Here is a 17,074-nt window from a genome sequence, read left to right as displayed (position 1 = left end):
CCACTGCACTCCCTGGCCACAGCAGAGAGCTGGCCTGGAAGAGGGGCAACCGGGACAGGATCGGTGCCCCGACCAGGACTAGAACCCGGTGTGCCGGCGCCTCAAGGCGGAGGATTAGCCTAGTGAGCTGCAGCGCCGGCCACAGAAGATCAATTCTATACTAAGTAAATATTTCAAAAGTTTGTACCCACACAGACACACAAAGTATCAAGTACTGTTTGAAGACAAGTTTTACCATTCTCATAGTATAACTCATTAAGGACAGAGGTCCTACGTGGGGAGCAGGTGCACAGTGACACCTGTTGTTGATTTAACAATTGACACTCTTATTTATGACGTCAGTGATCACCCGAGGCTCTTGTCATGAGGTGCCAAGGCTATAGAAGCCTCTTGAGTCCACAAACTCCAGCCTTATTTAGACAAGGCTATAATCAAAGTGGAAGTTCTCTCCTCCCTTCAGAGAAAGGTACCTCCTTTTTTGATGGCCCCTCTTTCCACCGGGATCTCACTTACAGAGATCATTCATGTAGGTCATTCTTTGCCACAGTGTCTTGGCTTCCATGCCTGAAATGCTCTCATGGGCTTTTTAGCCAGATCCAAATGCCATAAAACCTGATTCTGAGGCCAGACTGCTGTTTAGGGCATTTGTCCTTCTATGAGTCTGCTATGTATCCTGCTTCCCATGCTGGACCATTCTCTCCCTGTTAATTCTATAAATTATTATTAGCAGACACTGGTCTTATTTATGTGATCATGTTGCCACTTAATCCTATCTTTATGATCAGTTATGAACTTCAACTGATCACTTTAGTAAGATGGCATTGGTACCTGCCAACTTCATGAGATTTGGAGTCCCATGGCAAATTTTTAACTTTACGCTTAGAAGTAAGTCCGAGGGAGCGTGTGACAAACTGTACATCTCCTCCTTCCCTTAGTCCCACTCTTATTTATTTATTATTATTTTTTTCTGACAGGCAGAGTGGACAGTGAGAGAGAGAGACAGAGAAAGGTCTTCCTTTGCCGTTGGTTCACCCTCCAATGGCTGCCGCGGCAAGCGCGCTGCAGCCGGCGCACTGCGCTGATCCGAAGGCAGGAGCCAGGTGCTTCTCCTGGTCTCCCATGGGGTGCAGGGCCCAAGCACTTGGGCCATCCTCCACTGCACTCCCGGGCCACAGCAGAGAGCTGGCCTGGAAGAGGGGCAACTGGGACAGAATCCAGCGCCCCGACCAGGACTAGAACCCGGTGTGCCGGGGCCGCAGGCAGAGGATTAGCCTATTAAGCCGCGGCACCGGCCCCCACTCTTATTTTTAACAGGGATCTATTTTCAATTGGATTTAAACACCTAAGAATAATTCTGTTTTAAGTAAAGAGTTCAACCAATGGTATTAAGTAGAAAAAATACTAAAAAGAATAAAATAGTCAGCTTTCCTTGACAGTCAGGACAAGGGCTGATCAAGTCATTGTTTCTCATAGTGTCAGTTTCACTTCTACAGGTTTCCTTGAAGGTGCTCAGTTGTCACAGATCAGGGAGAACATGTGATATTTGTCCCTTTGGGACTGGCTTATTTCACTTAGCATGTTTTCCAGATTCCTCCGTTTTGTTGCAAATGACCAGATTTCATTTATTTTTTACCTCTGAGTAAAAAATTCCATAGAGTACATATCGATAATTGCTTCATCCAGTCTTCTGTTGGTGGGCAATCAGGTGGAGTCCATGTCTTAGCTATTGTGAACTGAGCCTTCCTCGCCGCTGCAGCTCTCAGCCTAGACCCTTGTATGGAGCGCGCGGTGTCGGTGCAACAGAGTGGGAGGGGAGGGTTCCCGGGACACGGGGGTCTGGGCCCGGGGCCTCCAGGCTCAGTGCAGTGGGGACAGCAGACAGGTGGGGGGGGGGGGGCACGTGATCCTGGCAGCCCTGGGGCGCGCGCCGTGAACAGGCGAAGCAGAGCAACACAGCCAAGGCGGCCCTCGGCCAGGAGACGGGCAAATCTGCATGGGCACACAGCCTGCTCCGCACCCGCCGCGGGGCCACGTGCAGCTCCAAGTCAGCAAGAGGCCGAGGGCAAGGCCGCCTGGCGCGGTCCCGCACACTTCCTAACCTAGGAACCGATCTGCCGTCCACAGCACGGAGCGCAACGGGACAGTGCTCAGCCATGCGCAGAAGGAACCCCGGGGCCACGCGGATGGACCTGGGGGCGGACACGGAGGGAACGCTGCACGGCCCCTCATCCGCGGGAGCCACGCGGTTCTCACGCAGGGAGGGCGCGCAGCCCCGGGGTGGGAGCTAGGAGGGCTGCGCTGAAGGGCGCCACGCAGCAGGGCAACTACAGCACGGGACAACTTTCGACAGATTCTGAAGGATGGAGAAGATTCTAAAGGTTCCCAGTGCATAGAAAAGGTGAACGCGCAGCAGACGGGAAGGCGTTGCCCGGATGTGACCACCGCATTGCCCGGATGTGACCACCGCATTGCCCGGATGTGACCACTGCATTACCTGGATGTGACCACCACACGCGGTACGCGGGTATTGAATTCCTACTGGGTAAAGGAAGTTTTGGAGAAAGAGGCCTGTCCGATACAAACATCAGCACAGTCTGTGAGTGGAAGGGACGGGGACAGACGGACACGGAGACCTCGCTGCGCGGCCTCCTCAGAGACACGGCCAGCACGGCCGCCCGCCCGCTCCTCCACCGCCACTGCCCGCGGCCCGCGCCTCCTCAGACACAGAGCCGGGCCTGCCCCTCAGCTCCTCGCGCACGGAAGGAACTCCAGCTCGGTGGCACCAACACTGGCCGCGGGGCCACCCCGTCAATGTCACGGGCGCTAGGGGACCGCCAGCTTCAGCCCAGCCAGTGCCACAGAGGCTGGCTTCCCCTCGGCACAGCGTGCTGCGCCCCGCGCTTCACTCTTCCTCTGTTCACTCACCTCGCGTCGCGTGGAGGTGTGGATTCCAGATCCGGCCGGGCTGCACCCCATGCCCGTCCGGGGGATGCTCACAGTCACCCGTGTGGTGAGGGCAAGGCGGATCCGCACGGAAACGTAGGCACGTGCTGCCCCCTGCAGGCCAGGATGGTAACTGCAGCCCCAGTGACCTACTGGGACAGCGTCCTGCGCCGCCCTAGCGCGGTACTGCTCCTGTCCACGATGTGGCGCTGCTGCTCCAAGTGCCACTTTACAGGCGTTTTAGCGTGGTGGGGACTTGGTGACAGAGTGAAGGACAAGGTAGGAGAGGGGTCAGGAAGTAGGAGGGCTCTTCCTGCCAGATGGGGCTTCCCTGGCACCCCAAGTCTGACCCACTGGTTTAGGAAAGGTACCCCCTTCTCCAAGGGCTGGTGTCAGCCATTAGGTGTTGTCCCCAAACTTCCTGACCAGGAGAACCTCCTGGCCAGCTCTGCAATACACGCAGATTCCCAGATTTTATCCCAAGAAGCCGTGACCCGTACATGCTGGGAAAGTCATGGGCCTTAAATCGGGGGCTGGTCCAGAGCAGTGGGGTTGCAGCCACTCCCTCAGGGTACAGACTCTGTGTTCCTTCTCCATCCCACTGCCTAACTTCACCAGCCTTAGTGGGGGGAGAAAGGGGAACAAAAGCAACCCTCCGTGGAGCATCACTGGTTTATTCAAGATTTGGAGGGGAACAATATTTTTTTAAAACGATATATTTACTTATTTGAAAGGCATAATTACCAACAGAGAGAGGGGTGGAGATAGAGATATCTTCATCCCCTGGTTCACTCTCTAAATGGCTGCCAACAATTGTGGCTGGGCCAGCCTGAAATCAGGAGCCTGGGGCTTCATCCAGGTCTCCCATGTGGGCGCAGGGCCCCAAGTACAGGGCCATCCTCAGCAGCCTTCCCAGGCAACATTAGCTGGGAGCTGGATTGGGAGTGGAGCAGCCAGGACACCAACTGGCATCCATATGTGATGCCAGTGTAGCGGGCAGCAGCTTAACCCACGGTGCCACAACATGGGCTCCTAGGGGAAAAAATAATTTCAAGGGGAATCACATCCCAGGCCTCATGGGCACAGCTTCCATTTCTCAATTCAGCAGCCACAAAAGACAGACTTACAGAGGCCCTGTTGCGTGCCAGTGAGTTCAGGACAGAAGCACACAGCGTGATGGACAAGTGTGTCATGGACGGCCTTTAGCACCTGCCTCCTCCCCGGGCCTCTGTTCAGGGCTTCCTCCAGCCTGCTGTAGGCAAAATGTCTGGCCCAGCACGTTAGGATCCCTGCGTGCCAGCCCCACTCTTGCGCCCAGGGACTGGTGAGGGGAACAGGGCGTCTGCTGTGTTCAGCATCCTTCGGAACTGGGTTTGACTCCTCACTGAACAACACACTTGCTGTGCAACAATGAAAACGTCACCTGATCTTTCTGAACTCTTATTTGTAACAGGAGGTGACCATTGCTGCTGCTGAAGGCTGTTAGAGACTCAGATGAGCCGCGACAAGGTCCTTAGTGCCCTGCCCTGCGTGTGGTGCCGGGTAAGTGTGAGTTGTGAACAGAGCGGTGTCTACCCCAGCGGTCCCCCTGTGCCTGGGTCTCCAGACCTCCCATTCCCACCTGGCTCATCTGAGCCCCAGGTGCCTGCTCTGCTCTTGTCCTAATGCCCGTGTTGAGGGCTCTGCTTGGCCTCGCCTCTCAGAAGCTGCAGAGAAGGCAAAGTGAAGAAAGTGCTGGTCCCTCCCCGGAATCCCTGCAGGTGGAGGCCACAGAGGTGTGTCTCAGTCCTCCATCCCCTGGCCGTCAGGATGGGGTGCTGGAACTCACTTAGCAGGAGTTTGCCAGCATCAGTGAGGGGAGTCACCAGGGGCGTGAGTGGAGGTGCAGGTTCCTGGCGACTCCCTGTCCTGGTGACATAAATGTGGCATGGAGCCCGGGAACTGCACTTGAATAGCTGACACTTGAGAGACTGGCCTGTGAAATACCCAGCCCCAGGGCATCACACCCTGCATGCCCCGGGGCAGGGGCCAGCGCCAACGCACTCAGGGGCAGGTGCAGTGCAGGAGAGCCTCGGGGCTGAGTGAGTGTGGAGGCCAAGTGCCTGCTCTATTCTTTCTCGCTTTTCTGAAAGCACACTTCCGAGCACCTGGAACAGAGTTCTCCACGGAGAACATTTGTCTTTGACCTGCAGGCCTGAAGTGATGGCTCAGTGTGGTTCGGCCATAGTCTCTCCAGAGCCTCCAACAAGTATTCTCAAAACCTAATGGAATCCTCTGGTGCCTCAGCTCCTCACTTCCAATCATATTCCATATAAGAAAAAAAATGATAACTTGAATTTCCTCAAAATTGAGAATTGCTCTTCTTTAAAAGATAAGCAAGAGACTAGGAGAATATATTTGCAACTCACATATCTGAAAAAGGACTTGTATCAGGGCCAGCACGGTCATGTAGTGGGCTAAGCCTCAGCATAAGGGCACCAGTTCAAGTCTTAGCTGCTCTTCTTCTGATCCAGCTCTCGGCTATGCTCTGGGAAAGCAGTGGAAGATGGACCAAGTTCTTTGGCCTCTGTAGCCGTGTAGGAGACCTGGAAGAACCTCCTGGCTCCTGATTGGCCCAGATCCACCCATTGTGGCCATTTGGGGAGTGAACCAGCTGATGGAACACTGTTCTCTGTCTTTCCCTCTCTCTGTAACTCTGCCTCTCAAAAAAAATATTTTTTTTATAAAAAAGGGCTCATATCGCAAATAGAGAACTATCAGTAATAAGAAAGCAAACAACCCAATTTTAAAAATGGAGAAGACACATGGTTAGCAAGGAAGCACCCAGAAAGGTGCTCAGAATCATGAGCCAGCAGGGAAATGCAAATGAAAACCTTAGTGATACAGAGCCATAATCCAGTGACCAGCCATAGCAAGTGCTGGCAAGGACACCGAGCCACTGGACATTACATCACAGCTGGTAGCTGTGTAAAATGGCAAAACCACTTTGGAAAGAAAAGCTTAACAGTTTCTGAAAATATGTAGCACACACCTACCTTGTAACTCAACCGTTACGTCATTTCTAGGTATTTACCCAAAATAAATGAAAGCCTATGTCTATACAGGACTTGTTCCTAATGGCTAAAAGCAAACAAACCTGGAAACAATCCAGTGACCATCAACAGGTGGATAGGACAGAACGTGGTGCAGTCATACAATGGAATAGTACAATGAAGTATGAACCACTGACCCAAGCAACAACCTGCAAGAATCTCAATACATTGTACTAAGGAAGCCAGACGACAAGAGAACACACTGCATGATTCCATTTATCTAACATTGTAGAAAATGCAAACCTACCTGGAGTGCCAGATCAGTGGTTGCCGGGGGATGGGATGCGGGAAGGGAGGGAGGACTTGCGGAGAGGAATGAGGAAGCCAAGGCTTGATGGATGTCCTTGACCTCTTCATTGTGGTGATGGAGTCACAGGTGCACACCTGTGTGAAAACTTACAAATTGGACACTTTACCAACTGTGCCTACCTTAAAGCTATTACATTTTTTTGAAAAAATAATAAAATGTCATAATTCCAACTGCGTAGTTGTAGGTGATGTGTGTGAGAACAGCCATGCATGTCCACTTAAGGGACCGCGACTCAGGAAAGGCAGAGAAAGGAAGACTTACTAGCGATCTTCCGAGATAGGGTGCCTGGTGGGCTGTTTATTTCCTAGCACGCAGGTCCCTCCCCCAGTTCCTCACTGGCTGGGTAACTGTGGGCTTACAGTCTTCCCAGCGTTTGCTTCATCTGTTTTGGCCATTCCCAGCATCCTGTTTATCTCAGAACTTTCTGGGTGCATGTAACCTAAATGTTGTGCTAGCTAGGTCTGTGTAACGTTCCAGGCATCTGCAGGTTGTTATGCTAGCTAGTTGTCGACTCAGCCAAACACCTTCCTTTGGAAATGACCCAGACGTTTACTTCACACGATACGCTGCTTCATGGGAGTTCTCATCTTCTCAGAGTTTTAGATGGTTACCTACTAGAAATGAACTAACATGACTCTCCTTAGAAAGCTAATGCCTACGCAACAACAGTCATTTACTTTGTTGACGCTCAATAAACAGGTGATTTTGCAAGGCAACATTGATGGGAGTAGAGCATCTCACCCAGTTCCCAGCTCTCCATCTGGGGATTGCAGTGTTCTCAGAGTGAGGGCCTGGGGAGTGTCTGATGAGAAGGAATAGCCGTGGCTGATGGGAACCCCAGCATTGAAACGCGCTCACTGGGAGCCGTCCAGGCTGGGGCTCAGGAGGATCTAGGTTGCTAAACGATAAAGACAGTGGCCAGGCAAGGAACTGCTCACGTGCACAGGTGAGGTGACTGCTTCACTCCTTCCTCGCTCACTAGCAGAGGTCCTAGCAGTAGCAGGTGGGGGCAGCTTTGGGTATTACTTGGTGCTCGTCTTTTTGAAAATGCAGAGCATACTTCTTCAGAAGCCCAGAGTGAAATAAAATCCCAAAGGGTTTCTACAAGAGCTGGCTTTTGGACAGGCTCGCGGGGCCACCAGAGCTCCTGTGTACTCAGCAGCATCGGAGCTGAGTGGTTGGCATGTGTCTGTCTCCTTGACCTGTCTGCGATTCACCAAACTCAGGCCTCCCCCTCCTCTTTCTCTGCAGCCTGGCCTTTAGCAGTTACTGTTGCTGGCAACGAGAATTTGCCTTTATTATTCTTTCCTTCTATTGTGGTTAAACATTTTTAAAAAGCACATCAAACTTAGCATTTTAGCCATTTTTCAGTGTATAGCTCAGTAGTGTTAAGGAAATCCACATGGTTGTGAAACAGATCTGTCCTCTGCTCTCCTTCCCCAAACTATCTTATTCCTGATACCCCCATTTTCTCCTAGTAGGCAGAGCAGTCATCCAGATTCAAAATCTCAGCACTAACCCTCAACTACTTGTACCCCACTTATGAACTCCTATCAGTTCCACCTGCAAATTCTGTTCTTTGAATCAGCCTCCAAATGTCTTTCATCTCATCCTTCCCTTCCTTCCCAGTCCCTGTATCTCTGTCCTTGTTTAATGCTATTGCTTCTTGCATGGACAGTTTCAACAGTTTCATAAGCAATTTTCCTGTCTCTAAAATGTCTCCCCATTGGCCCATTCTTTACCAAATTCACTGTCTTTATAATTTTCTTGGTCATTTTATCTCTGTTCAGACAAACTTTCAATGTCTCCCCCTATGAAATAAAATGAAGTGTCCCCGCCCAGCATCCCAGCTCCTGTGCAGTCTGCCCTGACTTATCTATCTAGCCTTGCAGCCATGTGCATGGTGTGACTTCAGGGAATTGCCTAGAAGAAAGGGCCATTGTCGATGTACAAAGCAGGGAATGTGTCTCCAGCAAGCCCCTGCCATAACACCAGTGTGACACTGATTGGATTGGTGCTTATTTCAAATGCCTTTCCTATCCCCAAACAATGCGAGTGTGCACACCATTGTGAAATCACAGGCACTAAGAGTGAAATACTCCTGTTCCTTGCATTTCTACATGATTTTTCTTTGGAAAATCATGGAACCAAAGACTGGAAAAATCTGATCTGTCCACTTTCCTATGTGTTCAGTGGTAGTGCCCTTTAGTGAAACACCACCATCTTTCACCTGGACCACCACATGAACTTTATTTTATTTTAAAGTGTGTCTGCATTGAAAGTGCTCTCAGGTACCTGGCAAAAGCAAAAGCTTTTAGACTGGTCTCAGAGAATTTCAGAAGATGTAGTTAGAAGCAAAATAGTCTCACAGTAGAAACTCATAAAAATAATTACAATAGTTATAAGCAGATAAAACTTAATGAAATAAACATTGAAATTTAAACTCAACATAAATGTTTACTAGCATATGAGGTGCCAAGAAAAAATGAGCCAGTTAATTGTAAGACAGATGTAAAGAAATTATCTGAAATGTAATAAGTCTGATTTTAAAGTAAATTGAAATTATGTTATAAAAATTAAAGGAAAAAAGAAGAAAGAAGGGATTGAGGGAGGGAGAGAGGGAGATATGATTGTCTTAGAATTTTATGAAGTACATGAAATCTGTTCTCTTCATATTAATAAAAATTTTAAAAACAAAGATATGCAAAAGATGAAAAAGAGACAAAGGAGGATACAGCAAAAAATTACTAACATTAACTCACAAAGAAGAGGAGGAGGAGTGAGATAATAGGGCAAATGAAATGTCTGAAGAGGGCTGGCGCCGTGGCTCAATAGGCTAATCCTCCGCCTGCGGTGCTGGCACACTGGGTTCTAGTCCCGGTCTAGGCACCGGATTCTGTCCCGGTTGCCACTCTTCCAGGCCAGCTCTCTGCTGTGGCCCGGGAGTGCAGTGGAGGATGGCCCAAGTGCTTGGGCCTTGCACCCCATGGGAGACCAGGAGAAGCACCTGGCTCCTGCCTTCAGATCAGCGCTGTGCACTGGCTGTGGCGGCCATTGGAGCGTGAACCAATGGCAAAGGAAGACCTTTCTCTCTGTCTCTCTTTCTCTCACTGTCCACTCTGCCTGTCAAAAAAGAAAAAAGAAATGTCTGAAGAGATAATGCCTGAGAATTTTCTAGAACTAATTTACAAACACAATGTCACAGATTCACAAAATCTAACAAATTACAATAAGGTTAAGTAAAAAGAGATCCACTTTTAGAAATAGCATGGTGAAACTGCAGAATACCCAGAGCAAAAAGAATGTCTTAAAAGCAGCCAGAAAACCCAACTTTGAAAGGGAAGATTATTAGACTTACAGCTGACATTTTGAGAGGAACAATGAAAATCAGAAACTAGTGGAATAATCTCTTTAATATGCTCAAATATAATCCTACAATTGTTTATTCAGTGAATCTACCTTTTAAAAACAAAAAATACAGAAAATTTTCATACAAAAACTGAGAAATTTTGTTGTCAACATGTTCACTACAAGGATTTTTTTTTAAACTTTTATTTAATGAATATAAATTTCCAAAGTACAGCTTATGGATTACAATGGCTTCCCCCCCCCCATAACTTCCCTCCCACCTGCAACCCTCCCCTTTCCCGCTCCCTCTCCTCTTCCATTCACATCAAGATTCATTTTTCAAATCTCTTTATATACAGAAGATCAGTTCAGTATATATTAAGCAAAGATTTCAACAGTTTGCCCCCACATAGCAACACAAAGTGAAAAATACTGTTGGAGTACTAGTTATAGCATTAAATAACAGTGTATAGCACATTAAAGACAGAGATCCTACATGATATTTTTTAAAAATTAATTAATTTTCTATGCAATTTCCAATTTAACACCAAGGTTTTTTTTTTTTTTTCATTTTCAGTTATCTTTATATACAGAAGATCAATTCAGTATATACTAAGTAAAGGAATTTTTAAAAATTTTATCCATCCTTTAAGAGCTCATCCTTTTAAAATTATTTATATACTTATTTTATCTAAAAAACAGAAATAAATGGAGGGATCTCATCCACTAGTTCATTCCCCAAATGCCCTCAACATCCAGGACTGGGCCAGGCCAAACTAGGAGCCTATAACTCAGTCTAATCCTCCCACATGGGTAGCAGGACCCGACTATTTGAGTCATCACCTGCTGCTTCCTTGAGTGTGCAGTAGCAAGAAGCTGAAATCAGGAGCAGAGCCGGAACTTAACTCTAGCCACTCCTATATGGAATGCAGATACCACAGATGGTGCTTTAACTTCTATGCCAAATGCTCACTCCTAGAAACTTTTTTTAAAAAATTAATTTGAAAGGCAGAGAGACACAAATAGATCTCCTATCCACTAGTTCATGTCCCAAATGCCTGCAACAGCTGGAGGTAGGCCAGAGCTGCAGCCAGGAGCCAGAAACTCAGTCCAGGTTTCCCACATGGGTAACAGGAATCCAATTAATTGAGACATCATTGTTGCCTCCCAGGATCTGTGTCAGCAGGAAGCTGGAGTCAGGAGTTGGAGCCGGAATCTGATAGTGCTTTGGGATTAGGGTGTCTTAACCAATGAGCTAAATGCCCACTCTCACTACAAGAATTTTAAAAGGTATACTTTAGATAGAAGGAAAGTGATCTATTTCTAGATTCAAAAGAAAAACAGTAATTAAAAAAATGACAAATACGTGCATGAACTTAAATATGTAATGACTAGATGAAAGTATAATGACCGTGTTTTGCAAGGCTTAAATAAAACAAAATAGAACTGAAGCCCATAACAACAAAAGCTTCAGAGTTGGGAGGCCAGTCATTGACCTTAAACTTTTCTGCAGTACTTTTATTGTCAGGAATGTGGTGAAGACATTAATTAACTCTCCACTTGGAAAAGTCTAGTGCAGCTGGTAAATATCAAGGGTAAACACTAAAAGAGTAAAGAGAATATATAACTTCCATATTACTAGAGGGAGATTAGAAATGGAAAAAAAGGCCGGCACCATGGCTCAACAGGCTAATCCTCCGCCTTGCGGCGCCGGCACACCGGGTTCTGATCCCGGTTGGGGCGCCGGATTCTATCCCAGTTGCCTCTCTTCCAGACCAGCTCTCTGCTATGGCCCGGGAAGGCAGTGGAGGATGGCCCAAGTCCTTGGGCCCTGCACCCGCATGGGAGACCAGGAGAAGCACCTGGCTCCTGGCTTCGGATCAGCGCGATGCTCCAGCCGCAGCGGCCATTGGAGGGTGAACCAACGGCAAAAAGGAAGACCTTTCTCTCTGTCTCTCTCTCTCTCACTATCCACTCTGCCTGTCAAAAAAAAAAAAATGAAAAAAAAAAGTTAAACAACTTAAGGCAAAAAAGGACAAGAAAATTATATGGGTGAAGGGAATGATGGAACAAATAGAAAAACACCAAAGTGATGGTAGGCAGAAATCAGAGTATTTCAGTAATCACAATACAGGTAAATGGAATAAATTGGCCCCTTTAAGGCAAAGATGGAATGATTGAAGGTAAGTCTACCTAAGTGAGGTTTATAAGAGACACGTAAAAGATAACGGATATAGAAAGTCTGGAAGTGAGTGGATAGAAAAAATACACTAACAGCATCTGGGTTTGCTACATTAATATCAGATAAAATAGTTTTTTAAAAAGATTTATTTATTTGAAAGAATTACACAGAGAGAGAAGGAGAGGCAGAGAGAGAGAGAGAGAGAGAGAGAAAGAAAGAGCGAGCTTCCATCTGCTGGTTCACTCCCCAAATGGCTGCAACGGCCGGAGCTGTGCCAATCCAAAGCCAGGAGCCAGGAGCTTCTTCTGAGTCTCCCACATGGGTGCAGGGCCCCAAGAACTTGGAACATCTTCCAGTGCTTTCCCAGGCCATCGCAGAGAGCTAGATCAGAAGTGGAGCAGCCAGGACTTGAATCGGCACCCATATGGGATGCCAGCACTGTCGGTGGTGGCTTTACCAGCTATGCCACAGCGCCAGCCCCAGACAACATAGTTTTTAAGGAGAAGGCATTGCTGGAGAGAAAAAAAAATTAATTGGGAGAGTTTAACAGTTCTAAACAACATAATTCCTAAGTTTGATTTACTGGGCTTATGCAGAAGATACTCAACAATTATGAAGTTTATATTCTCTCAGAATCAAAAAGTATTTAAAACCGAGTGACATAATTATACCACATATGGGGTACAGTTAAAGCAGAACAAGGAAATTTATAACCTTAAGTGCTTGTATTTGACAAGATGGTCAGAATAATGTGCCTGAGTGTCCTTCCAGCATAGCAGTTGGCTTCTCTTAGAGCAGGTGACAGGAGAGTGAGAACAAAATGGGGTATGACTTTAGAAGTGCAGCAAAGACAAATAGAACAAACCCAAAGAAACTGAATAAAATAAAGGAAATGATAAAATCAGAAAATACTCATCATACTTTACAGAGCAACTTCTGTGTGCCAGACATTATTCTAAATTATTAGCATTTATTAACTTAAGAAAATGATACAGCAGGGAAGATCAACAAAATCAAATTTTGTTTTTAAGGGGAAAAAAGTTATTAAACTTTACAAATGTCTGATAGGACTGAACACAACCAGTGTATGTGGGGCAGTGAGAGGCGAGGTGGTGGGAAGTGGTGTGTCCAGGCAATAATAAGTGTGAAAGTGAGAAAAATATAGATATGGAAGAGATTAAATGATAAGTATATATTGGGAACAAATTTGGAAACATGTACCAAATGAACCGCATTCCAGAAGAAATATAACTTGCTAAGACTGAGTCAAGAAGAAATAAAAACTATGAATAATCCTATAACCATTAAGGCACTGAAACAATAGTTAAAACACTGTCCACACATTTAAGGGCCAAATGATTGAAACTTACATAAATCAGTGCAACATACAGAAAAGGCTAAATCACTTGCAAAATTTTTGTGATGTCCAAATGCGAAATTATCTTTAGTTTTTTAAAAATATAATGGAAAGTGGGGAGGGGATAGATGATAGATAGATGGGGAGGGGGAGAGAAAATGAGAGAGAGAGAATCTTCCATCTGCTGGTTTATTTCCCAAATACCCGTAGCAGCCAGGGTTGGGCCAGTCTGAAGACAGAAGTTTTTAGCTCCATTCAGGTCTCCCACGTGGGTGGCAGTGACCTAAGCACTTCAGTCATCATCTGCTGCCTCTAGGATGTATCAGTAGGAAGCTGAGTTGGAATCCCCAGAGTCACCAGGAATCGAACCAGCTCTCTGATATGGGATGTGGGCATCGCAAGTGGAGGCCTAACCCCCTGAGCCTCACTGTCTTTCCTGATACCAAAGTTTTGCAGACTTTACAAGTAAGAAAATTTTGTCGGGGCCGGTACTGAGGCGTAGTGGGTAAAGCTGCCGCCTGCAGTGCTGACATCCCATATGGGCACCAGTTCGAGTCCCGGCTGCTCCATTTCTGATCCAGCTCTCTGGTATGGCCTGGGAAAGCAGTAGAAGATGGCCCAAGTCCTTGGGCCCTGCACCTTCATGGGTGACCTGGAAGAAACTCCTGGCCCCTGGCTTCAGATCGGTACAGTTGCAGCCATCTGGGGAGTAAACCAGCACATGGAGCACTTCTCTCTCTCTCTCTCTGTAACTTTGCCTTTCAAATAAATAAGTATGTGTGTGTATGTATGTGTATATATATACACACATACATACATATTTAAAAAGTGCTTTCCCAGGCCACAACAGAGAGCTGGATTGGAAGAGGAGCAGCCGGGACTAGAACCGGCACCCATATGGGATGCCGGCGCTTCACGCCAGGGCATGAACCCGCTGCGCCACAGTGCCAGCCCCCATATTCCCTTTAATTTCATGAACAAGACAACAAGTTGTCACCATCACCGCTTCTACTCAACACAGAACTACAGGCCTTAGCTGACACAGTACAACGAGAAAAAGAAACAAAGGGAAGGAACAACACTATTTTTAGATTATTTGTGTCAATATAGAAAATACAAAACAAAATCACAAAATATTAGAGTTAAGGCGAATAATGTTTCTGGATGCAAAGCCTGTATGAAAAAATCAATTGTGACAGCAACAATAAGTTAGAAAGTGAAAAATTTTAAAGTTACTTCACGTACAAAAGTATAAAAATATTAAGTGTGTAGAAATAACCTAGTACAATATAGCTAAGACCTAGATGGAGAATATTATAACTTTTTTTTTCAGTGAGGTAGTCCAGTCATGGCCCTCAAGGTCTTAAGATGCCTTGTCCATAGGAAAATGTCAGTAGGCTCTTTCCAGGCAACAACCAATACATTCTTTAAATAGTTTCTCCTGTAATGATATCAGGAGTGACAATCAAATTCCTTTATATGCAGGTAACAACAACTACATCATGACTTACCACCTGGTTGGCAGAGATTATAAAATCCATCGATGGTAGGAGATGCTGTGCTGATCCCATAAGACTGTAGTCACCACTACAAATGTGGTGACTTAACGCACATTTATTCATTTACCATTCTGGAGGCTAGACATCTGAGATCAGTTTTCCTGGAGCCAAAACCAAAGAGTGGACAGGTCCTTGGGTCCCTGGAAGTTTGAGGGGAGCATGGTTCCTTGCTTTCCCCAGCTGCAGGAGCTGCATCCCTTGGCTCATGGCCGATTTCTCTGTCTTCAAAGCCAGCAGCACAGAATCTTCCAGCTTCTGTCTGCTGCCATTCTCATATCACCTCTGCCTTCTGTCTCTGCTGTCAAACCTCTCTCTGCCTCTCTCTAAAGCTGAGGTGATGGTACCAAGCAGAAAGACGGGGAGGAACAAGAACTGTCATGCGGCTCGTGGGCATAGAAATTAGTGTGAACACACTTAGACGTGGCAAAGGGGAAAAGCACACTTTGGGGAGCCACGATTCCATTTCTAGCTGTGTACTCTACAGAAACTCTGAAATCTGAGATACAAGGGATAAGGATGTCTGTACAAAAAGAAAAGCTAAATCCACCAAAAGAGACTCAATGAGTACTTCTATTAGATCTACAAAAGAAATGCCACACTGAAGTTTGAGTGAAGAAACTAGGTTAAATGGATCTAATCTACATGAACAAATATCTAAAGAAAAAGAAGATGTAGAGCTATGCATAGCATAAGATTGCATGTGTACAAATTTATTTTTTAAAGATTTATTTATTTGAAAGGCACAGTGACAGAGACAGAGAGAGATCTTCTGTCCTCTGGTTCACTCGCCCAAATGGCTGCAATAGCTGGGGTTGGGCCAGGACAAAGCCAAGAGCCTGGAACTCCTTCCAGGTTTCCCATGTGGGTGGCAGGGGCCCAAGGCTTTGAGTCATCATCTGCTGCCTCCCAGGGTTCATTAGCAGGAAGCTGGATTGGAAGCCAGGTAGCCGGCATTGGAACTGTGAAATAGATGTTATTTATCAAATGTTAATTCGAATTCCTTACTGGTAACTTCTTTTTTTAAAAAAATTATTTATTTATTTGAAAGAGTTACACAGAGAGGGAGACATAGGGAGAGATTGAGAGAGAGAGAGAGAGAGAGAGAGAGAGAGAGAGAAATCAATCTTCCATCCACGAGCTCACGCCCCAGATGACCACATTGGCCAGAGCCGGGCTGATCCTAAGCCAGAAGCCAGGAGCCAGGAGCCTCCTTTGGATCTCCCACGCCAGTGCAGGAGCCCAAGCACTTAGGCTTTCTGCTGCTGCTTTCCCAGGCACATTAACAGGAATGCTGGATCAGAAGTGGAGCAGGAGGCTAGCGCTCTGTGGTGTATTAGATTGAGCATCTGCCTGCGGCACCAGCATCCCATATGGGCACTGGTTCAAGTCCCAGCTGCTCCATTTCCAGTCCAACTCCCTGCTAATGGCCTAGGAAAACAATGGAGGATAGTCCATGTGCTTGGGCCCCTGCACCTGCGTGGGCAACCTGGAGGAGGCTCCTGGCTCCTGCCTTTGGATCAGCGCAGCTCTGGCCGATGCGGGCATTTGGGGAGAGAGTCAGGGGATGGAGGACCTCTCTCTCTGTGTCTCCCTCTCTCTGTCTGTAGCTATGCCTCTCAAGTAAATAAATAAATCTGAAGAAGGAGAAGAAGAAAAAAAAAAAAGAAGTGGAACAGCCAGGACTCAAACTGGCACTCATATGGGATGCCTGCACTGTAGACTGTGGCCTAACCCACTACACCACAGTGCTGGCCCCTCCACAAACTTTTTGAAGCAACCTCCTCCTCATATAAACAATTATCATATTCATGCTTTCTCAGGAAAAAAATAACAAAGCAAATGTGCCATTGTCAAAGTTTTAAATAGAGATGAAAGAATACAGCAGAGGCCAGCACATTAACAATTTAAGAGTAATATCGCTAGGGATATTAACTGTTTTGTTTTTCTGCCCTCTGCCTTAATTTCCACACTTTTAGGTATAAAGAATATTCTCAGGCAAACACCTTCAGAAAACAAACTAGAATAGAAAAGATTCAGAAATTTGATTGAAGATTAAGAAATACGAAATTTTAGAGAGCTAAGAATATCTTATTTTTCAATATCTATAATTGTAATGGGTATTGAATCAGGTACTGTAGTTCATTTTGGGGGCAATAATGCAAATGTAGTTCATTTTCACATGGGACTCCTGATTTGAGGGCAGCATGGGGAAATGCCAGAGCTAGAAGTTAAAGATGATGAGTAGAGATGAAAAGGATTGTAGGCTGGCGCCACGGCTCACTA

General features: G+C 46.5%; 1 protein-coding gene across 2 annotated transcripts in view; it reads right to left on the bottom strand.

Moving 5' to 3' along the window:
- The window catches only part of LOC133775939 (stearoyl-CoA desaturase), a 94,845-nt gene extending 91,842 nt beyond the window's left edge, over positions 1 to 3,003 (bottom strand). Inside the window, exon 1 of one of the 2 annotated variants that reach the window (XM_062214523.1) lies at positions 2,926 to 3,003. In XM_062214523.1, coding sequence (XP_062070507.1) covers positions 2,926 to 2,976 — 51 coding nt within the window. In that variant the 5' untranslated portion in view covers positions 2,977 to 3,003. The remainder of the gene's footprint in view (positions 1 to 2,925) is intronic. The other variant, XM_062214522.1, reaches the window with a different exon arrangement.
- Positions 3,004 to 17,074: the final 14,071 nt, after the last annotated feature.

The sequence above is a fragment of the Lepus europaeus genome, chromosome 17 (genome assembly GCF_033115175.1).
Source record: "Lepus europaeus isolate LE1 chromosome 17, mLepTim1.pri, whole genome shotgun sequence".
Classification (NCBI taxonomy): Eukaryota; Metazoa; Chordata; class Mammalia; order Lagomorpha; family Leporidae; genus Lepus; species Lepus europaeus.
Note: the sequence above shows the minus strand (reverse complement) of the source record. Positions and strands in the feature narration are given on the sequence as shown.